The sequence below is a fragment of the Neolamprologus brichardi genome, chromosome 12 (assembly GCF_056152115.1).
Source record: "Neolamprologus brichardi isolate AB-2024 chromosome 12, ASM5615211v1, whole genome shotgun sequence".
In the NCBI taxonomy this organism is placed as follows: Eukaryota; Metazoa; Chordata; class Actinopteri; order Cichliformes; family Cichlidae; genus Neolamprologus; species Neolamprologus brichardi.
The window spans coordinates 35,456,032-35,479,421 of record NC_142115.1 but is presented as its reverse complement, the minus strand read 5'-3'; the positions used below and the strand labels follow the sequence as shown (position 1 = coordinate 35,479,421).

At 40.4% G+C, this 23,390-nt stretch overlaps 2 protein-coding genes across 3 annotated transcripts in view; both read left to right on the top strand.

Moving 5' to 3' along the window:
* The window catches only part of rasgef1ba (RasGEF domain family, member 1Ba), a 132,587-nt gene that overhangs the window by 80,322 nt on the left and 28,875 nt on the right, over positions 1 to 23,390 (top strand). Inside the window, exon 1 of one of the 2 annotated variants that reach the window (XM_087849478.1) lies at positions 22,600 to 22,896. The exons of the other annotated variant lie outside the window; for it this stretch is intronic. The gene's annotated coding sequence lies outside the window, so the exon portion shown is untranslated. Of the gene's footprint in view, positions 1 to 22,599; positions 22,897 to 23,390 lie in introns of those variants that run through there. 2 annotated transcript variants of the gene reach the window in all.
* LOC102795785 (uncharacterized) lies at positions 12,014 to 17,812 on the top strand. Its single transcript, XM_087848796.1, has 3 exons — positions 12,014 to 12,124; positions 13,008 to 13,649; positions 16,953 to 17,812. The coding sequence occupies exons 1-3, from the start codon at positions 12,076 to 12,078 to the stop codon at positions 17,453 to 17,455; spliced, it is 1,194 nt and encodes a 397-aa protein (XP_087704922.1). The 5' UTR covers positions 12,014 to 12,075; the 3' UTR covers positions 17,456 to 17,812.

Sequence of the window (23,390 nt, the reverse complement as noted above, 5' to 3'; positions counted from 1 at the left end):
TAAAGCTTCATTTGAACAACAGATTTAACTGATTGCAACCAGACCAACCAGTGTGTTTGAAGAGAGGAGCTGCCTAGAACTCGGGAACGGCACATGACACCAACTTGCTAGCTATGAAATCACTTGAATATTTGCCCCATGGTGTAATCCTATATCACAGATTTTCTGCTAGGTAGCTAGTAAGTACTGCTAACCTTAACCATAGGATTTAAAGCCAACCCTTAGGGACATTATTGTCTAACCCTCATATTTTCCTTGTTCCAGCCACAGGATCTTAATGCTTAACCTCACAGATTTGATTACCTTAACCTGCTACTTATTACCCAGATGATTTCAGTTAGAGCTGCTTAGGTTGGGGGTTGCACAGATGGTGTGATCTGTCAAGTGCCCAGTCCTCAGATGATGCAGTGGGAGAATTTTTCCAATTTCTTAACCAGTGTTTTGTTTTTCTTTTACAAACCGGGGTTAGAGATCGTTGTGTCACCTCTCATTATCAGTGATTACTCGGTTAATGTCCAACACCGCTGCCTTGGACATTTGTAACGTTACTTGCACCTCAGTCAGGTGACGTCTGACAACAGTGCATATGTGAAAGCTGCTGTAGGCATTAGTGGGTCTTAGTTCACAGTTAAGATCCTCATTAAGCCACAACAGGATTCGTTACTTTTTACCTGGATGAATAAAGGACAATGAAAAGTGCCAAGCTATCAGCTAGCACTAGCATACATGGTTTATAAGCTTTACTCATAAACTGCATGCACAGATACACATTAGTGCCGATTAACAGTCGGCTACAGATCCTTGTGCTGAACGTATGATTATGCTGACAAAGCTCATCCAGTTCAGAGTTTAGGGGGGAGCCTCTCCAAGCTACCATAGGATGAGAGGTGGGGGACTGGACAGGTCCTCAGTCTGTCACTGGGTTAACACAGAGAGACAGACAACATTTACACTGAAAGCCAATTTAGAATCACAGGTTAACCTAATCCCACTAGCTGCATGTCTTTGGACTGCGGGAGGAAGCTGGAGAACCTGAGAGAACCCAGGCAGACACGAGGAGAACACACAAACCAGCACATATAATATAATCTGTACTCAAAATGGATTTTTATTTAAGCTGAGGTTCCAGTTTTAAAGCACAACACGTTAACATGGGAGTCTGTGGCTAATTTTTGGAGTCAGCCTCATGGAGGAACAGCAGTTTTTGGCTCATAAGTGTCAGCCTGGATGTTGCAGCTTATTTAATATTGAAAGGTTTATTTTCACATTGAGAAAACTAAGAAGAGCTGATTTGATTTTATTAATCCTTATTGTTACAAATGTTACAGTTTTGCACTCATTGATCTGTGCGACTGTCTCCAACTTATATGCTCCTCTCATAAGGACGGAGATGGCCAACACTTTGTTCCTCTATATGTTACATAAACACATTCTTTATTCAATTGGATCCAGCAGTTTTTCCACGTGGTTTCTATCAGCTGTACTCGCAGCACAAAGAAGTGATTGACAGTGATAGAAGGGAAAGGGGTTGGGTGCGAGGTGGCTGCTGTAATGCCGAGGTGGGGAGGGGAAAGGGGCTCCTCTTGTGTGGTCGAGATCGGTTTACCAGAAGAAACGTGGACACTTATCTGCACTAAGAAAATGGAGCGAACAGAGACATGCCAGGCATTCCTCGGCCACCAAAAGGAGGTCGCCTCGGTGACTTAGGTGGGACAAATTCCTGGCAGTGTGTGGGATTAAAAGGGTGGATGTGACGTTATTGTAGCGTCTCATTAGGAAAACCTGTAACGGTTTCTCAGCAAGAACTAGTCTTAAAAATAAGTGGTTGAGGAAAATAAGTACTTGTTGAGGAAAAAGTAAAATACCTCCCTTAAGAAGTTGGGAAGTGCAAAACGGCGCTAATCGTCCTGTTTGTGGCGGCTGGGTTCACTAACAGCAAAAACACATTTATGGGAAATTTTTCAGGTAAAATATTTGGATTTAACGACTTTCTAAACAGCTTAAGCCAGTTTGAATTCACTTTTTCTTTATCCTCCAACTGACCAATAAATTCCAACCAGGCCAGAAAGAATATCAACAAAGTTCCCACAGACATCGTGTGACGGATAATGACTCCGGTTTATGAAATGCGAGCCACAATGTTCCCGATTCAGGACACTTTAAATACCATTAACAGCAGCAGATTTGCTTTCTCAGCTGCAGACCGCTGCGGCAGGTCGACGGCACGCAAGCACGACCGGGGAATCGTTTATTCAACTGTGCACTTGTTCAATCTGTAGCTGACCTCCTCTGCACGACACGCTGTCATGCGAACCAACCCCGTGATGTAACCAGCGAGCCCTCGCTCTCAGGCTTATGGACAGTTTGTCAGAGCGCTGACTGACATTTACCATTTATGTAAACCCTCACAGCCTTTCCCTCGCGTAAGAATTTCTTACCTAATTAGGTAAGGAAAAAAACCAGCTTGGAGGAATGTGACCGTCTGTCATCAAGCTCAAAATATACACACAGACAAAGTCCAATATTTTTGTCTTTTAACTCTTTGTTCCACTTTTAGCTTCGAGGTTCCTGTTTGAATTATCTGCCCTTTAAAACAAAGGAAGAAGGAATGCAAGGTGGAAATGCCTGTAGAGCTGCACAAATTTGCAGATGACTGTTACTCAAATAAGGTGCGGGGGAAGTGCAGCGCGTGACTGACGCCAGTTTTAGCTTTGCACGCTGATAAAAGGTAAGGTGCACGGATTACTGTGACCGACATCTTATAGTTGTGAAGAAATCTGCAGTCGAAGTCAAACCTTTTCCACACACTTTCCCACATGTCCTCTCCACTTCCTCTTAAACTGATCTTTGTTGTTGAATATATCAGTGGATGTGATATTTTTTCTCATATAAGCATCTGGTGCTGATAGGAAATGTTTTGAAGCACAGATGCTCCGCCATAAGTTTGCTGCTGGTCAAAGTGGCTTCTGGAAATTGGTGGCTACTATAAAAATTCAAGCAAATTAGAGGGTGTCCAGGCATTGGACTGAGCGTTCTGTTATTCATTTCAGAAACCAGAGCGAAGCTTTGAAAACGGAAGGCTTCACAACAGCTCTGAGCCCACTTTTATGGCTGATAAATGACCTTCTTCCATGTGTGTTTTGAATTTCTGTGGTTCAGAATCCCACCCTGGTTCAGAGGCATGTGCTGTGCAGCTGCGAAATCACAGCTATAAGGGAACATTTTCTGCATGAGCTGGTGTAATATCAACAGGCAATGACAAGCTTAAATCAACTTTTTGGAACCTAAATTGTGCCAGTGGCCTCACTGAATTTCAGCTTTGGTGCTAGCCTGCTTCCAGCCCTCTGATTAGATGCCAACATCCAGCTTGTCCAGCAGGTCGAAGAGGTGTCATGTTCAGTAACAGCTGCAATGCTTATCTTACGTATTTTTTTTTATAAATAAGATTAAATCACAGCTTATCATAACTTTAAATTTAAAAGTGTACACTAATGAAAGAAGTACAGTTAATTGGGATTTCAGTCACACAATTAGCCATGCGTAGCATATGCATGAACTGACCTGTTTTTCTTTAAGACTTTAAATTGATGTATTTCATTAGGAAGAAGGATTTCATTTATTTGCCACTACAAAACTACAAAGCTTGTGAAAGCATGTGAAAACAAGACTTTATAATTTACAAGTTTTTCTGACAGACATGTATTAAATCATTAAATATTATGGGGATTAATTCCAGACAACGTGAATTAGATTTTAGACACGTTCTAGAGTGAATCATGTCTTAAATTTTAAAAACCTCGTTTATTGCACTGGATGAAAATAATGAAAACTGCTGTTGACACAGTTTGAAGTCAGATTTGCCATCTCCTTTGGTGTCTTACAATCTGATTTAAGATAGAAATGTTGGAGAACTGTGGGAAAAGTAATGAATTCTTCTTACCTAACGGTCCTGAGAGATAAAGCTTCATTTGAACAACAGATTTAACTGATTGCAACCAGACCAACCAGTGTGCCTGAAGAGAGGAGCTGCCTAAAACTCGGGGAACGGCACATGACACCAACTTGCTAGCTATGAAATCACTTGAATATTTGCCCCATGGTGTAATCCTATATCACAGATTTTCTGCTAGGTAGCTAGTAAGTACTGCTAACCTTAACCATAGGATTTAAAGCCAATCCTTAGGGACATTATTGTCTAACCCTACCTCCATATTTTCCTTGTTCCAGCCACAGGAAACAGGACTTTGAAAAATAGTCAACAGTTTTATTTTAACCTGAAACAGAGACACAAAGGCATGAATAAACTGGTGTGAGACCAGTCTGATGAAACACTTTATATTTAAATTAATGTCGAGTCCAGAAACATGAATCAGTCGTTTTCATTATTTATTACATTTTTATGATTAAATTCAGCTCAATTAAGATAAGATAAGACAACCTTTATCAGTCCCACATGTGGGAAATTTGTTCTGTTACAGCAGAAAGTGGACACTGCAAAGTTACATAGCAAAAATGAGAAAAACACTGGAATAGGATAAGATGATAAGAATAAAAATAAAATACTGTACACAATAGAATAGAATAAGATAAAATACTGTATGCAATAGAATGAAAATCGAATAAAAATATACAACTGAGTAAAATACAACGTTGTCAGAAAAAGAGAGAGAATTAAATGTTATTTATAGCACAAAATGCTTCATCATATGAGGTAAAGCCCCTAAAATAATACAGAGTAAGCACATGGCGACACTGGGAAGGAAAAACCCCCTTTTAACAGGAAGAATCCATCCACCTGGTTGGGAGTTAGTATTTCACAAATGACCTTAAGAGTGAATTTGAGTGAATTTTGCATTAGAATCACATCAAAACAGATGTGAACAGTTTAATTTGATGCTCTGTACACCTCAGCCTCTGATAGGCCGAGCTCTGCAGTTGCTCACTTTAAAATCAAACGTGCTGTTTGGTTCATTTGTTGCTGTGAATGGCTTATTGCATCACTGCCCCAAAACACAGAAAAACATCATCGTAGCTGTATATTCTAGTTATGAGTAGCAGGTTGTTTTTTCATCAGTGGCGGTCAGAGCATCCCTCAAGTGCCAACACTAGGATTCTTATAATGGAAATCGAGAGAGAAAAGTTTAAAAAACACACAGAGTCCATGATTTGCTGCACTGCTGCAACTCTTTGAGTGTGAAAGTTTACGAACCACTGGTCTAAACAACGTGGCTGCTGCTGTTTGTCAGGAGACATGAAAGGCAGGAAAATGGAACCACGCCAAAGAGCAGCGTGCAGGCAGGGATGCTGAGCATCCACAGCGGGAGCTCTCAGTTCTGCTCCGGCCTTCGCTGACGTAACCGTCTCCAGCACGTACCTCATCTTACCTCGCTGTGTGCTCGCTGACCTGGTTTTCTGCACTACAAATCACACCGGGAGTCGAGCTACAGCCTCGCTCTCCCCTTCCCCGTCGAGGATTGCACAGAGAACAATCCAGCAGGAGAAAGCAGGCGGTGTAGACTTTGCGCTTATTTATTTATTGCTATCATAAATTCATAGCCTTGCGCATTTGGAGTGTGCAGACACTCAAGTCCAAGAGAACAGCTTCTAGATTTCACCCAAATTTTATCCGTCTGTTTTCCTTTTCCTACTCATATTTCAGTTGCATCAGCTGTGAAAATATGCAAATATCTCAGAATTCCCAGTCATGCTGCACTGTGTTACCATGGTCTCTGCGTGAGCATTCATGCATTAAAATAATAAGCCTGCTGCTGTTCTTAGTGATATAATTACAACAGACTCATCAAACTTTTGACCCTTACCGTCTCTGTGCAGGTTTGTAGTTTCCAGTATTTTTTTATTTTGCCAGATTTTGTTTGTTTTTGTTTGTGTGTGTGCCACGTAAGAGAAGAGTGTGAGATGCTCCTCAGCAGGCCAGCGGGAACCAGCCCGGAGGCATGCATGAGTAATGAGATGAATGTCCAGTCGACTGTCTCGGCTCCCCTCTTCCTCTGTAATTACCTAAAGCTGTGGTAGGTTTATCATTTGTGTGTGTGTGTGTGTGTGTGTGTCAGTCGGTGCTACTCTACTTTTTGAGCTGTGGAGAACAACTTTTATCTCAGCGTGAAGCATCAGATCTATTTCCAAAATTGGAACTAGAAAATCAGACACTTTCAGGCTTGCTGGACAAAATGTTCCCGACAAATTGGTGGGGCGAGGCGGGTTGTTATGTGCTCGGAGAGATTTCCGACATTTTGTTCCACTTGCGATCGTGCACGATCTCAGCAACTCCAGGGAATAAAGTCGAGATGTAAACCTGACACTTGAAGTCTGTGTGTTGTGTTCATTGGCATTATAGATGAAGCCAGTTAGACTCATGTTATTTGTGAATAGATGATTATAACTGTATTTCTTTGTATTTCTTTCATACAAGGTCTTAAATAATCAGGCCCCATCTTATCTTAATGACCTTGTAGTACCATATCACCCTATCAGAGCACTTCGCTCCCGCTCTGCAGGCCTACTTGTTGTTCCTAGAGTATTTAAAAGTAGAATGGGAGGCAGAGCCTTCAGTTTTCAGGCCCCTCTTCTGTGGAACCAGCTTCCAGTTTGGATTCAGGAGACAGACACTATCTCTACTTTTAAGATTAGGCTTAAAACTTTCCTTTTTGCTAAAGCATATAGTTAGGGCTGGACCAGGTGACCCTGAATCCTCCCTTAGTTATGCTGCAATAGATGTAGGCTGCCGGGGATTCCCATGATGCATTGAGTTTTTCCTTTCCAGTCACCTTTCTCACTCACTATGTATTAACAGACCTCTCTGCATTGAATCATATCTGTTATTAATCTCTGTCTCTCTTCCACAGCATGTCTTTTATCCTGTTTTCCTTCTCTCACCCCAACCAATCACAGCAGATGGCCCCGCCCCTCCCTGAGCCTGGTTCTGCCGGAGGTTTCTTCCTGTTAAAAGGGAGTTTTTCCTTCCCACTGTCGCCAAAGTGCTTGCTCATAGGGGGTCATATGATTGTTGGGTTTTTCTCTGTATCTATGAAGCGCCTTGAGGCAACTTTTGTTGTGATTTGGCACTATATAAATAAAATTGAATTGAATTGAATTGAATTATTCTTCTTTGTTATTTACGGGAAATAAAACCTGGAACGGCCGCACAGAAAACCCAATCAGTGTTTTAAGACCACGGGAACTTTTTCCTTAATTCTTATAACTCTTGGAGGAATCCCCCTGTTTTTTGGTGGTCAGCAGCATGAGAACCAGTTTATATATTGAAGTTCCTAAAACCGAGTTTGGGTTTTTTTTAGCTCCTACTACAGAGTAACTACTCTGTCAAAAGAGGAAGAAAGTATCAAACAAATATCAGCTGTAAGCAAAATTTAAGCCTAAAAATGGAACTGAATGACAGCGCGATTCAGGTTTTATTAAGCCAGTCCCACCCAGCAGCGCCGGGGGAAAAATAATATGTAGGGTTGAAACTGAAACTTGATTCATGTGATTCAAATTCTTTGGGTTTTTGAAATGTTCCTGTAAAAGTGGGTGGATGTTTGTTGGTGGAATGACCTTTCACAGAAGGCTGGTAAAGGTTAATCTTTCATAAGCCTTTTTTCCTTTATGAAAAAGGGACTTTCTGATTTTGTCTTGTATTCCCTGGTTTATTTCTGCATTTGGATATTTCAAAGAGATAAACTGTCTTTTATTATCTCTTCCTTGTAATGAGAAATATTTTACTGATGGAGCAGTAAAAATTTGGTTTGGTTTGCGGTACTAGCATTTGGCCACCGTGCAAAATTAAAAATCATTTTTGACTTTATCTTTTGATCTGGGCTGTTTTATAGTGTGGTCACTGGAATGGTATGGTAGACATCTGACAAAGTATGATTATTCGTTTCAAGTTTAAGGAAACGACAATCCTCTGTGCCTGTCACAATGTTTGAAACGGACTCACGCGCAGACCAGGTATCGTTGGCAAAAGACAGGGATTAATCCAATACACGCTCTCAGTGGTTTCCAAACACACACACGCTCGCTCGGGTCCAGGGCAGATCTATATACACACAGAGAAAGAAGTCCAGGTTAGGGATAGTCTCAAACTCACAGATACAGGCTCAGGCTCAGGTTCAGAGGGACTGACGCTGATGGCTCAACGATCCAGCGAAGGATGCCACAGGTCCGCCGTCATAAATAGCTCCAAATCAGCTGAGATCGGCTGCAGGTGTGACGGTGAGCACAGGTACGTGGGCCCGTAATGAGCACCGCCCCGGCAGAGGAGAGAAAGTGCAAAGGAAAAAACCAAACATGTTGCCAAACAGAGTCAGCCGGCGAGGCACGGGGACTATAACAGTGCCAAGTGCCTCTAACTACTCATGTCTGTAATTTAAGAGAAAGAACACAAGACTGGCAAATTTTAACTTGCTTTCAGAAGCGCCTCCAAACCAGCACTAAAACTCCAAATATGAATTTATTAAACACAAAAACATAAAATTGCAAATTGTCATCTGGGCCTTGGATATACTCCTTTAAATTTTTTAAAGTGCTTTTAAACAAAGCTCGCATGCATCAGAGTACAGGAACAGTGGTTGTGTTAGATCTGTTATTGATAACTGCATTTCCTTCCTCAGTAGTTCTTTTTTTTTTTGGCTACTTCTACTTCTGCCACCACTTTTCAAACCGTACCGCTGACTAGTGATTTGGCTGTGAAATTGCACAACAAGGAATAAACAAATGTAATTGCTGGCAACAGCACTGTTCATTTATGTTGGATACACTGTAGATGGAGCTTTAGAGGTACCCAGAAGAATGTGGGTTAGAACTGTAAATAACAAACAACAAAGTCATTCCAGGCTGAAAGCTCAAAATGCAAATAGTCGTCCAGGAGGGCAGACAGAATATGCATTAACAAATCTGTCTACCTGTGATGAAGAGGTTAACCAGTGAGAAAGACGGATAAACACCAGCAATCTTAATGCTTTCAACAGACATCCAGGGAATGCACATGACGTCCCATTAACACCTTTCTGCCTCTTTTGGAGCGGTTTCCTCTGATTCTCTCTTGTTATACAAAGTAGAGATGTGTTTGGGGTCTCTGGGGGAAGGTTCACACTTGGAAACTGCCTCTTGGGTGATCTGATCGCATATGTACATGCATCACTGCAGGTGTGAAGAATAAGTGCTTAGTTCATCTTCTGTGGTTGTCAGGTTCGTGTAATTGTAAGCCCTTAGTGCCTAGTGTATCATATTTGATACATGAGTCCTTATGAGACTCATGTAAAACAAACCTGTGTAATTGTACAATGCATTTTAAGCAATGCATTGCAAAAAAAATTGCTAGATTTAGTAAATATGATACAAGTTAGAACTCATATATGCAAATTATTTCTGTCATTTGTCAGACAGGTGAAGAAACACTGATTTATTTAAAGAAAAATCTGATAATTATGTCATTAATGGTTTAAAGGGTTAAACTGACTTCAAAGGGAATGGAGTATTTCTGGAATACCGCCTGCTGTGTGCTACACACATCCCAGCCTGATTCTCCCGACATCGTCCACAGTTCATATGAGGAAACGGCTTGAGAGGAGCTGACGCTTTTTAAAACATTAACAACCCTTTTGACTCATTCTGGATGATATTGCTGCATTTCCACACATCTCTGATAATACAAAGTTTTAATGTTATACATAAGAATTGTGGGGGAAAAAACGTTTTTCTACAAAAATGTTAATGCTAAATAATATGACTCTAAAACCAACTCGAAGCAGATTGGATCTTAGCTTCTGTGTTCAATTTGAAAACATGATGATGATTCCTACATGAATTTACTTTAGAGTTAATCCAATAATCACCTAAAAGTGGATTTAGGAAGCTTTATACCCACATCAGTTACATCCGCTGAAAGTAATTGGAAAAGCAAGAAGAAACTGCATTAATGGAATTATACATTTTTTACTTTTTGACTTGTCTACAAATCTAATCTTAGTTAGTTTTGTCTGCAATGGTCACTGCGTAGTGAAAAACCTAAACAGAGAGCTACATTTCAAGTATTTCTATAATAAAGATCTTAACAGAAGAACGTGACCCAAATAGATGTTCAGACCAAAATTAGCAACACATAAAAAATGTATGTGTCTGCAATGGTGGAGGCATGTTTTACAGGAAACACTGGGCGATGCAGTAAACTGCAGAATAAATGTTTACATTACAGATGAATGTGTGCTTGTACGTCTTTGATATCCTGCCACAGGAGACGGGATTGCGATGGGGCAAAGGTGAATCAGGTTTTGCTCACATCACCGTGCCGTGTATGCCAAATAAACGCCTGGAGAGCTCAAATACATATTTGCATTATTCGCCTCAAAAACCAAAGAAGGATGTCGAGGGAGGTTAAACTTTTTTTTGCTAATTGAAACTGCATTGTTTAGCCCGAGGCCTTAGACTTGACACCCCACTGTGCTAACTGCTGTCTCATTTAAATGAATGAGGTGGCTATAGCTTTTCATGCAGTGCTGTTGTTGTCGTGAACGTTAGTGTTTGCCACAACCCCCCCGCCACCCCCACCCTTTATGTACACCACCTCTTGATTGTTTTTGCAAATTTTAGTTTAACAGCTTACTTCCTTCATATGTTTTGGCTTTAGCGTTGATTTATGCAGTGTAGGATCTTTTATAGCAACACCCTGTTAAAGAATCTGTAGGTTAGATAGAAGATGTTCTTACATCCAGTAGAGATGAACCACTATAATGCTGAACATCAGCATTGGCTAAATGTTCAAAGCTAATGAGAGAGGTCAGTTATATTGATATATAATAATGGTTCTCAGAAACAAAAGGAAAAATGAGTATTAAGAGCAATCTCTGCATTTCTGTTATCAGCAGTGTTGTTGCTATTTTATTGTTATTTTACATTTTTAACCTAAGCATTGATAATATACAGCAGAATCAGTATAATTTACATATTGCATCATCTTTCCTAATGAATCTAGAATACCATGCATTTAAAAAAATGTATGTCTATAATTATAATAATCATAATGGGTAATGTATAGTAAAGGTTTCCTAATCACGGGTTTGAGTAAAACAGAAACTCCTCAGTGCTTCTAGGTATAAAAACTACATCCCACACTATATGGACACACTGCAATATTATTTTTGAATGAATATGTGATGTTAGAATATCAACCTCAAACAAAGGAGATATAAAACATAGTGCAAGCAAAATTCCCAAGTAGTTGCATTTATATAAGTAAACATTAATACATACAAACATGCAAACATACATGTATTGTGTTTTTATTGATTTTATTAAAGTTGCCTTTTTCTTGGCAATCCCATGTAAATGATCATTTAATCAGTCGTGAAATATTCCTTTTTGTCTTTTTTTAAAATCACAATTCCAAATATCCTATCAAAAATATTTTCTACATCGATTCAGAAGAATTTCAAATTAATTATCTTTTTTTTTTCAGTTTTAATGTCTTAAACTGCAAACTGGGGTTTTCATAATACCTTTTTTTAAAGATAGTGTTATATTCAAACTTGTTAATAAAGTGTAAGAACGTCAAATTGGTTCCTGACCAAAATATTACAGGAAATGTGTAATGAAATATGTATTTATCCCAACATAACTCTGGTATTTCCTTTTTTGAAACTTGGCTACATCCATCCAAAACATCTTTGAAATTATACAGCGAAAGAGATAAAAGATGGATGATTTATAGTTTATAGAGCACATAAATCACTTACTATCATCCATTTTTATCATTTTAAAACATTTCCAGTACATGTTCCTCTGGCTGAAATCTCTTTGAAGATTTCTATTATTGAAAGGAACTCCCTTAAGTTTGCTGTTGATATTTTTCTGTATACATTGTTTATTTAAAACAAACAATTAACGCAGAAATACAAACAGTTGAAGTCATTTGTAATGTAAAAACCCAAATGTACTATTTTCGGGTTTTTTCTCCAAGATAAATTTCCTCGACGTCATGACGTCAGACATTGAACTCCGTTAACCGGAAGAGAAGTGTCGCTGTGTGTGTTTTCATGTTTACATTTGGGGCACCGCGTCAAAATGAATCCCCCGATGATCATCTCGACCAGCTCCGTGTCAACAACAAAGAGTAAGACCGTGTGAACCCGCAGGCATCTTTACTGCGCTGCTGAACAGAAAGCAGAGCCGCACGGGCTGAAATGTGCTCAGTTAGCCGTTAGCTGCACACGTCAGAGAAGTCTGTGACACCGCAGAGAGTCCCCTTTGATTCAGTTTAAGTCCGTTTTAAGCCGTTGAGCTGTCTGTCAGTAATATGCAGAATGACTTTCGCTTGCTATGTCATAAGCACGTTTGCTAACAGACAGTTTTCAGGTAGCAGGTTGCTCAGGTTTCCTGATTACCAACATAATCCTTTATTATGAAGTCCATTTGATACGTTTGATGGCATATTCTGAGCATTTTAGCTGCAAGGCACTCACACTTCGTTATTAGCTGCAGAGACAGGTGTATCAAAATAGCATTAAACGTGTTTATGACACAGTTATGTTACCACAAGTGCAGGGACAGTGTCTTTGCTGGAGCTCTCCAGTCCTGTTGTGTCAGTTAAGTGAAAAACTGCTGCAGACATACAAATTAAAGATGCAAAGTGCTGTTAGCCTTTCTGCTAACAGTGTAGTAAAACATAGAACAATGTAGAACTGGAGAGATCAGATCAGTATCATTTAATCTAGCTGTGTGAGTCAGGACCAAACCGCTGTTGATCCAAATGTCAGACATACACACCAAACTCTATCATCCCAAAGCTGGGATACTTGTAACAGCAGCACTGTACAGGCCCTCTATTATACTACTATATAATAAAGTGCCATCACTCATATTTCATTTATCGTATTCAGTCAGTATTAAAATATAGAATGTTATTTTCCCTACATGCACCTAATAAGCTAGCTCGCAAGTGTTTTCAGTGCTGTGTTTCAACAATGAAAACATAAATCTGTATTGTACGTGTGCAGGGAAACGAGAGGCAGAGCGTTCGGTTAACTGGACGGCGGAGGAAACTCAGGTGCTCCTCTGCGCCTGGAGCGATGAGCGAGTCCAGAAGACTTTGGCTGAAAACCTCAGAAACCGGCATGTCTTCAAACACCTCTCAGCTCGCATGAGTGAAATGGGTTTCTCTCGGAGTCCACACCAGTGCCGGCTTCGGGTGAAAACTCTCAAGGCTAACTACGTGAGAGCCAAACTGCAGAGAAGCATGGACAGCTCGCAGCCGTGCACTTTTAAATACTTTGCCGAGATGGATGCGGTGCTGGGCCGAAGGACAGGGGGAGGGGAAGGAGGGTCTCATTTTGTTTCACACCAACGGGTGTCAGAGGGCCACTTTGACTCCACTGATGGGACAGGGAGTTTTACCTCGGATTTAAATTCCAGTACAAACATTTGTGGACACCATTGTGGCTCTATGGGGAATTCAATGAGGCAAAATTTAAGCTCTTTAGAGGAGAGAGCAGGCTGTCAGCTGGACTCTGAGGTAAAGGTAGAGCACAGAGAAGAGTCGGTGGATGAGTTGGAGTACAGCGACACGGGATTCTCACAGCATCCGAGGGACAGGCACCACGAAGTTTATCTGGAGACTGCCATCCACCCGGATATTAACGGTATGTACTGTTACTGAAATAATAATGTAAACAAGACACATTTATCTTATTTTAGGAGCTAAAGTCAAGAAGATTTTTACATTTTGTTTAAACAGTACAAGTCGGAGATAGATCCTCAAAATTATATCTGGATATTTCAAGAAAATTTGTGATAATGGTTTTAACAATGTAGGGAAAAAATGCTTTATTGATTCTTGTAGCTTGCAGGCCACAGCACTTCGAAGTGTCAGTAAATGAAGGGCATTTTTCATCCTTCTTTTGCAGTACTCTCACTGATGGCGATGCTCAGTAGAGTAATTACTTTTGGTCACACATCACCACTAGAGGTGGGAATCACCATACATCCCACGATACGATATTATCACAATACTTAACGCACGATACGATATTATTGCAATTTTTAAAAATATTTTGCGATATTCAGATTCTGTACATAAAGGTAAACTTTATTAATATTCATTTTCTCTAATATCAAAGTCTCACACTCAGTCTTTCTCTCATTTCAGTTTTATTGTTGACAAACTGAACGGTTTGTATTACAGTCTAGTCCAACTTAACTGAATCAACCATCTGGTACAATTATAGCTATTCTGAACTATGCAATTTATGAAAACTATGCAGCCCCTTCAGCAACTGAAGAATTTGAAAGTAAATTAAAACAAAATATATTTTTACACGTGGCAGCACGGTGGCACGGTGGTTAGCACTGTTGCCGCACAGCAAGAAGGTCCTGAGTTCAATTCCACCATCAGGCCGGGGTCTTTCTGTGTGGAGTTTGCATGTTCTCCCCGTGTTTGCGTGGGTTCCCTCCGGGTACTCCGGCTTCCTCCCACCGTCCAAAGACATGCAGCTTGTGGGGATAGGTTAATTGATAATCCAAATTGCCACTAGGTGTGAATGTGCGAGTGAATGACAGTGCGAATGGTTGTCTGTCCCTGTGTGTTGGCCCTGCGACAGACTGGCGACCTGTCCAGGGTGTACCCTGCCTCTCGCCCTATGACAGCTGGGATAGGCTCCAGCGCCCCCCGCGACCCTGAAAAGGATAAGCGGAAGCGAATGGATGGATAATTTTACATTAAATAAAAAAGTTTTAAACTTAATTCAAATAAAACATGTCTTAAATTAAAATAAGTAAACTGTCATGTTTATTGCTGCCAAAAACAAGTTAAACACATTTGGACAGTGAAGGAATGTCAGGATTCTTGCTCAGAAAAAGGATCAACATGCTCTGAAGTCAGAGCACAAAAACCTTTTTTGTAACAAAATATCGATTTCTGCTGTCCCTGTATCGATACATTATTAGCAAACAAAATATCACCATACTACACAGTATCGATTTTTTCCCCCACCCCTAATCACCACCTACTATATCGCCCTTTATAGCCTGGTTGTGTTGGTGTTTTGCTTTTGCCTCAGATGTTTTGCCTCGGTTTGTTATTTCCCTGCATATTTTGCAGTGTCGTGCTTTATTTGAGGTCAGTTAAGTAGCTAAATATTTACTTTCTAAATCATCAATGAAAGCAGACATGTTGCTCTCAGTGTCAGATATGCCTGGGCTTGGGAAGGTTACATCAATGATGTTGTAGAGTGACACTTTTAAATGTCAAGTAATCATTTATCCCAGTATTATCATTGATGACATATGGCACAGCTGTGGTGTGATAGACCCAGAAAGGGCTAAAGAATCACCAGGATTTGAAAAGAGAGATGCTGTGTTCCAGATACGTCGGAACTTGGATGTTGAATGTGGGAGTGACATTCTTGAGTTAGTGGGTTCCATAAAAAGCGAGAACATATTTTTTTTGGTTCTTAGCAATATGGAGTCTTTCAGGTATCACTAGCAATAAAGCATGATACTTTTTTTTTTGGCTCTTCGAAAGTGTCCGAAAAAAGCCTGTAGCTGTGTTTGCTCTCTTCTAAGCCCCTCCCACCAGACATGCGCAGCAGTTTGTGCTTCAAATGATGCTAATTCAAGTCTTCAAATGAGGTTTTAACTAGGGGTGGGCGATATAAACGATATACGATAGAAACGATATAAATTTGGCCAACGATAGAGATTTTGACTATATCGCTCTGTCGCGATAGCGCATGTTGATGATGTCATCAAGCTGTGCCTGTTTTGGTCGAAAGCATCGCAGCGGCTAAAATCATTATCATCTGCAAATTATGGCAGGTGACAGTCATAGCAAAGAGATGAAGCCCTTTTGAAATATGGGGAAAGCCAAAAACTGCTATGCGATTGCATTTGTCCCTGACCACCAGAATCCCTCACGTTAACTTTTATCGAGTGGAAAAAAAGTTGGCGTTCATCCTCCAGCTTCACTGTGCTAATGTTATGCTAACATAGCTGTGTCGCTAGCAATCACGTAGCACAACATTATATACCAAGTAGTCCAACTTCAGTAACCCTGCAAACGCCACTGCTGTTTAGTTTTCTGTCTTCATTTATGTTGGAAGTGGTAGCAGAGCTGTACGTTTGAATTAGTTTCAAAAATCTCTCAGTCAGAACATGGTATGAAATGTTTAGGTGTAAACTAGCGAGCTAACTTCCTGTTAACTTCTAACTCCGTTAAATTTAATAAATTCTGTTTTCAAGGATGCTTGGATGTAAAACTTAATTGTTACACTCGATAAAGCAGCAACGCTGATAATTTTATTAAAGATTAAAGAATTTAGACCGTTTTTAACTCTCAGTGTTTGTTTGACTTTGGGACCAGAAGTGGACGGAGTTTTGGACCCAGATTACTCAAGCAGTGCAGCTTACCTAAATTGTACTAAAACATTTTTTTTAACAGATTTCTGCAGCCAAAATCGGTTCGAGGTCAGTAAGCACAACCAGAATTCATTCATAAGGCACACTCTCGATTTTTGAGAAAATTAAAGGATTCTAAGTGTGCCTTATACTGTGGAAAACACGTTATACAGAAGAAAAGAATATATCGTGATATATATCGTTACCCCACATGCTTCAAATTATATCACAATATGAATTTTAGGCCATATCGCCCAGCCCTAGTTTTAACCTCCTTGGTGAAATTCCTCGACTACATAACTCTTTATACTCTATTATATTTTTCCCATGTGGTATTATTGTTGTACTCTGACCTGAACAGGTCTGGAAAGCCTCTTTCTACAGGCTCAAAACATAAAGCTTGGAGGAGGACGCTTGTTCCCTCTGAGTGCACTTGAGTTTTAACAGACTTCATGCTAATAACCAAACAATTGTGAAAATATTTGTGGTCTATTAATCAATCCTGTCATTAATAACACCATGCATGTATTGTTTTATATCCTGATTTGCAGGTACAACAGTGGAAAATAGCTCAAGCACTCCTTCTCCACATGTGGTCCTACCTCTGCCTGCTCCTCCTGCTCCCACTCTTACCCAGTCCACTGCTTCTCCACTCCCAGCACCTCCAGATATAAACCCCAACATCCTCCCTGCCTCTGCCGACCATCACCCTGCACCTTCCTGCCTCGAACCTGTCCTTAAGCACCTGTCGGAGTGCTTCCAGCAGCTGGTCTCTGAGACCCGGAGCTTGCTGGTGCAGCTGGAGAGTCAAAGGCAGGAGCACGCCCGATGGCACCAGGAGCTCCTGGCCCAGTGGCTGCAAAGGGAGGAACGGCGGCAGAGGGAGACGGCTGAGAGGGAGGAGAGGAGGGAGAAAGCTCGCATGGAGCACGAGATTAGAGTCCTGGAGCTCCTCACCAATCTGAGCAAACAGCAGGGGTGTAGCTGTGAGGGCAGCCGGACGTTAGCAGGGGGACAGGCTGGTCCAAACCATACTAACAAAGACAGGAGTTAGGAGTTTTACAGTGGCTGACCCAAAGTGTGGACTGATATTTCTTCTCAGGTGGACACAAATAACATTAGCAATGAGGCAAGCTCCCACAGTCAGGCCAGCCCGAATCCTGAGTGGGAGATTTTAGTTGAGCCAAGTGCACAGACAATAATATGACTGTTACTGGGCCCAGAAATCCAAAAAAGAGGAAACTACAGTTGAAGTGTAAAAGAGGAATTTCTTCTTGTTTTTGCCGTCACATTGCTGAGGGGATTTCTGCGGTGTCAGTGAATTTCGCCAAATGTTACAGAGTTGTTTCGATGCACTTTCACAGAAATTAAAAGTGTATATTTTTCAACCAGTTTTGACTGAAATGTGTTTTTCACAAGTGACTTGTTTCAGTTATTTATCACAACTGTTGAGTCTGCATCATCTTCAGCGTGTTTGGGTTCAGTGGAGACATCCTGATGTCTTGGATCTAGATCAAAGCTTAATTATTCATACAAATAACCTCTCTTACTTTTGAAGCAATGTGAACCAACCTTGAAACAACAACAGCAAAATCAAATCAAAATATTTAAGTCAGTGTACAGGATTATATATGTGTGTGAATTGTAGTATTAATAGAAATTTTCCAATATACCACGTTAAGAAGTGACTCCTGTTTCTAATCCAGATGAATAATTAAATCACAGCTTTTGCAATAACTGTGCAATAAGTTGCAAGTATGAGATGTTGTCCATGCTGTGTGACATCAGATCTCCATTCATATCAAACATGCTTCTGTTACATGAAAAAGCAGCTTAGCTGTAATAGATGACGATAACAGACTAAAGTCAAAGGGCAGATGTGACGAGAGAGTCGCAGGTTTGATTCCTTCAGTGTTTACTCAGTTTGTCCCTGCTGTCCATTAGCAGGATGCGGGGCTGTGACCTGGCTGCTACAGTGGGGGGGTGACAGAAAGAGGCAAACAGTTTACTGTAAATTCCTGACGCCTGTGTTCGATGCTCAGTGTTGAAGCTATTTTGGGAAACTAGCACAAACATACAGTGAAGTCTGTTTATTTACGTCTCCGCGGGAACATTTCATACCCAGCATGTCAGCCTGGATGTTACCCCCGCTACGACCTTTAGCGCAGCTCCGAGGCTCCCGGCTTCGAGTTTCTTCGTTGCTGTATCAGATGAGCTACACCTGAACAGTCCTTTGCTGCGATGCTGTATATTGTCTCCCTGCAACACTCGGCAATTTTCTCACACTCACGGGAGACATTTTTATTAAACCTCCAGGCTGTGGCTGGCTCCATGCTGATTCTTACCTGAATAGACAAACTGGAAATTTTTCACTCAGGCATTCAGTATTGTCTACCCTGGAGGGGTGTGAACGAGTTAAAATGAAAAAGCCCCACTTCCTTTTGACATGTATGGACCAGATTGTAATCAATACTGGTTTGGCTGGGAAAACCCAACCACTGGAATACTTACTGATGATATCTTCCTTATTGTAAATGGATAAAGTGAAACAAAAACTGCCAAAACAAACAGACCCATCCCACCTGTCTGTTAAAACCTGATGTTTGTGTTAATAAAGAATAAGCCACACCTATCTGTGGACTAGCATGATCCACTATTACATTATAATCCTGCTGCATAATCCACAATAAGTGAACTTAAGAACATTTACAGGTCTTATTGCTCATTTTTATCCAAAACAACTTCCTTGTGACCTTTATTCTTTGTCATCAGTGTAAAAGCAGACGCTCTGGGATAACTGAGCCACAGGCTATGATGATATATTCTTACAGATGAACGGATAGTTTCACACACTATGGACAAGTACTTCATATAAGCATGTGTGTGTATATTCTTCAGTTTTGAAAATTTTTAAAAGTTGCATTTAAAGGAAACACTGTATATTTGACTATTACGTCCTAAATACCAAATCGAACATGTAAACATTTCCGACTACCTCGCAGGATTGGTAATGTGTTGCAGACCACCCAGATCCTCACGTTCACCTTCTCATTCCTAAATTTCCATCTCTTGGGCCAAAGCAGACCTTCGTGCATGTGAAGCTGCACAAACTGTCACACTAATAAAGCACCTGGTTGGTTGTGGTCACATGATGTAAAAAATATGAAAGTAAAGCCTGTCTAGTTTTCTCTCGTGCTCCTTAACAGGACGGCCTCTAATCTCATTTGTCACAGAGGAGGCCTTCATAAAACACACAACCAACTTATTCAAAGGTTGTTTTCTTGGTGATTTCTTTCATTTTTATTGCAGTTTACAGCATGAGGAACAAATGTGCCCCAAATACATGGACGTTTCAGTTAAATAGAAACCAACCGAGCATTACTTCCTGCATTTCATTTGCGCCTCGTGGTCTTCCCCACAGTGACTTCGAGCCTGATCTCTATGCAGTCATTTAAGTGAGAGAAAAGCCAGATTAGTGCATATACATAAATCTGCGCTAATCCTGGATTACGTAATCCAAGTGGATGTTGATGAGATTTGGGATGATTTGCTGTTATTGTACCAGGGCTTATTACTCTGTTCTGACATGTGGAGAAAGTCATCCAGTACAGATTTCTAAACTAAACTAAACTATCAATCAGTGCATCATCTTTGCATGACTCGTGGTTCTGTATGTTCACCGGCCTGACTGCAGGGAGAAGTGTAATCAGCCTGCTGTTGTTTAAAGCTTATAGGAACATTAAGGAAGCTTCTGAACAAATAAATATCAGTCAAAAATCAGTTTTGTTAGACGACAACATATTTTCTGCAGATATAAGGGAAGAAAATTAGTCATTTAAAGGTTCACTTGTACCACGCTCCCAATTCTGCCTCCAGTCGGGCTTTCATTGATGCAAAAAATTTGTATTTATTGATGTGTGTAGTTGGACCAAAGAGTAATAACTAAAAATGCAGTATTAGAATACACTTACAATGGCCCCTCTATCTCATAAGAGAGAACACGGCGGCATTGCCAAGATTAGAGTTTGCCAGAGAACACAGCATCAAAGGATTTAATACAGTTGTCACTTAACGATTGTGGTTTGCATGTTTATTTCATTTAATACGGATCCATTTTCCCCCTTTTTTTTTTCAAAGGAATCTAATATAGCAGCCTTCCACACAATAATGCAAACCAAAATGTTTAATTTTGCTACAAAAGGCAGCTTCCTTTTATGTGTCGCCCACTTAGAAACAGTTGTCAGCTTGAGTTGTGTGGACAAATAAGAGAGCGCCAGCGCTGGTTTGAGGAGCTAAACGGGACTTTTTGTATGACTGAAGACAAAGAAAAAAGCAGCTGGGAAGTTCAGTTTCTTCCTGCTTCCACAATTCTTTATTTCTACAAATAAAGTCCTATAATTTAATCAGGACAGCACAGGTAGCCCAGGTTTAGTCATTTCTTTATTACTGTAATTGTTGTCACATAGAGTTTGAAACTAGGGATTGCAGTTTGAGTTGGTGGGTTTGACAGTAGATGGACTCAATTATCATGCTGGGTTCACTGTGTTGAGACTACAGGTGTGATAACTGCACAAAAACAACGCAAAATAAGGATCGGATCCAAAATATGGGCTTTCATTCTTTAATAGTGGATTAGAAAAGATTATGTCAAGCATACCAGAGTTCCCAGTTTGACCCAGTGGCCAAATTATCATCCAGAAAATTTCAAGCAGTCTGACGTCAGCATTCGATGGAGTGTTATGAACATTTTTTAGCAATAATCAGTGTGTGGCCCCCACACACTGAATCTTTCTGATTATTTAACCTCCTGGATGTTTCTCACTCTCTACTATAAATGTTAATGACTTTGTTCCTCCTCTATGACGATTTGTTACCATGCTAACAGTTAAACTATGAGAGTAAACACGGTGAACGCTGCTGTGTGGCGATTTATCAAAGTCTCAAAGACTCTATTTAGTACTTGAACAAAATTTGGTGACTGAACATAACACTGGAGCTGAATAGATACAATTATTTACACCGGTTCTAAATAAAATGTTTCTTGTTTTTTAAGTTTTCTGTTTGGCCACTTATTTATTGTATTAATCTTTTCTTTTTTTCTTTTTACTGTATTTTACTTGTGTTTTTTAAAGGTCTAACTAAGAATGGGCTTTGCTGATTAAAGCTATAAATTCATGTTCACCAGAGCCAAGTAAGTCAAAGTAAGTCAGTTCCCTTTAGTGGTTTAGTGGTTTATTGGTGGTGATGTTCACCAACTTTTCTCTATATAAAAACTCTATAAAAACAAAAAATAATTTTTAAAAAGAAGTTTTTGCAAATACAATATCAATGATATGTTCTGCGTTATAACACTACATTCTTTCATTATTTTGAAAGGGAAGCAGCTTTTGCTAATAAAATGTTAGCATTGTGATTGTCCTGCTGCTGCTGGGTTCATACCTGAAATTGAAAGCTGTAAATTTGCTTGTAGTATTTTTTTTCTTTACTAAAATCAAAACCCTTGAAAACCCACGATAAACACTAAACACCATCTATCTAGGAAAAACAACTGAAGTTAGCAGATGTTTAGATGTGTATGTTTAGGCACCAGATGTGTAACTGGGTGGACAGACTGGGACTTCTTTGGTGTCTTTACCATGTTTATTGTCTTCATGGTAACCATTACAATTTCTAAACATGAGTATGCTAGAGCTGTCATCATTAGTGTGCTAAAGTTACAGCTGCAGCTCAAAGCGGAAGCAAATTTAATACAAAAAATTGCTTGTATTACTCATTTCATAAAATCAGTGAGCTCGTGGATTCAATAAAAACAACCAAAACGCGAATCACTTTCAGAATTACACCATAAGCCCTGCATATAAAATTTATCTAATGTTGTTTTTAATTGTTTAGTTTTTTATTGATGCGTGAACTTCTTGGTTGAAATCTTTACTCATCTCTGTTTAAACATGCTCCCGTTTCTAGAAGCACAGTCCATATTATCCGGAGTTTCCTTTGAAAGGGAATGGCTTCATCGGAAATTTCTGTAAATACAGCAAAGCTAAAATGAGAAAGGGAAAGAGAAATGAAATTGAAAACAAGAGATGAGAGCAGGCAGGGAGGCAGGCAGGGAGGGGGCGCTTCTCTTCTCTGATTGGCTGCCGCCTCTCCCTCGCTGTGAGGTCTTGAGGCTTCTCGCGGCTCCGGAGCTCAGACCCGAGTGAATGCTGCAGAGGAGAGTCAGAGTCAGCGCTGCTTCATTTAGACGACTTCTTCTTGGAGCTGACTTGATCCCGTTGGCTCCGTGAAAGCGGGAATACACATTTTTTGTTCTCTTTCGCGTTTGCACCTGAATAATGGTGCACTGAGTGTCCGCAGCCAGGAGCGACTGCTGGGATTGACCGCCTGCTCTGCGCGCATGTGAAAGGAGAAAGTATCGGCTGATCACAGGTTGTTTTCGCTTATTTTCAGAGGAGAGATACCAAAGAGTTTGTCCCTGGATTACGGCTTGTTGAGGTGAGTTGTGCGTGTTTACAGCCGGACAGTTTTTTGGTTGTTGAATGTTATTCTGCAGACCCGACGTGTCCAAAATGCGCGCAGGTGGTGAAAGAGCGCACTTTCCAGCCAAACGTGAATCTGAATGACTTGATGCGTTGCGACTCTTTTCCTAAATGATCTGTGAATATCAACATTGCACTTTGGTTTTGTTGTGTACCTTTAGCACCTTTCCCCCCAATATTAGTGCGCCTATATTGACTTTATCCTACTATTACAAAAACAACCGTGGGCAGTAACACCCAAATTGACAGGCTTTACTAAAGAGCTATTTCTGGATTTTTAATTTTGCCTAATTGACCCAAAGACCTGCCCCAAAAATTGGATTTCTGAAATCGGTGTCAGTGGCGGGCTATTTTTAACCCCCACTACCTTCTGGCTAAGAGGATTCCTCGCTCCCTGCCTCTCCTTTGCGAGACGGTGAGGGATCAGTGAAGTTAATCCCGCATCTCTCC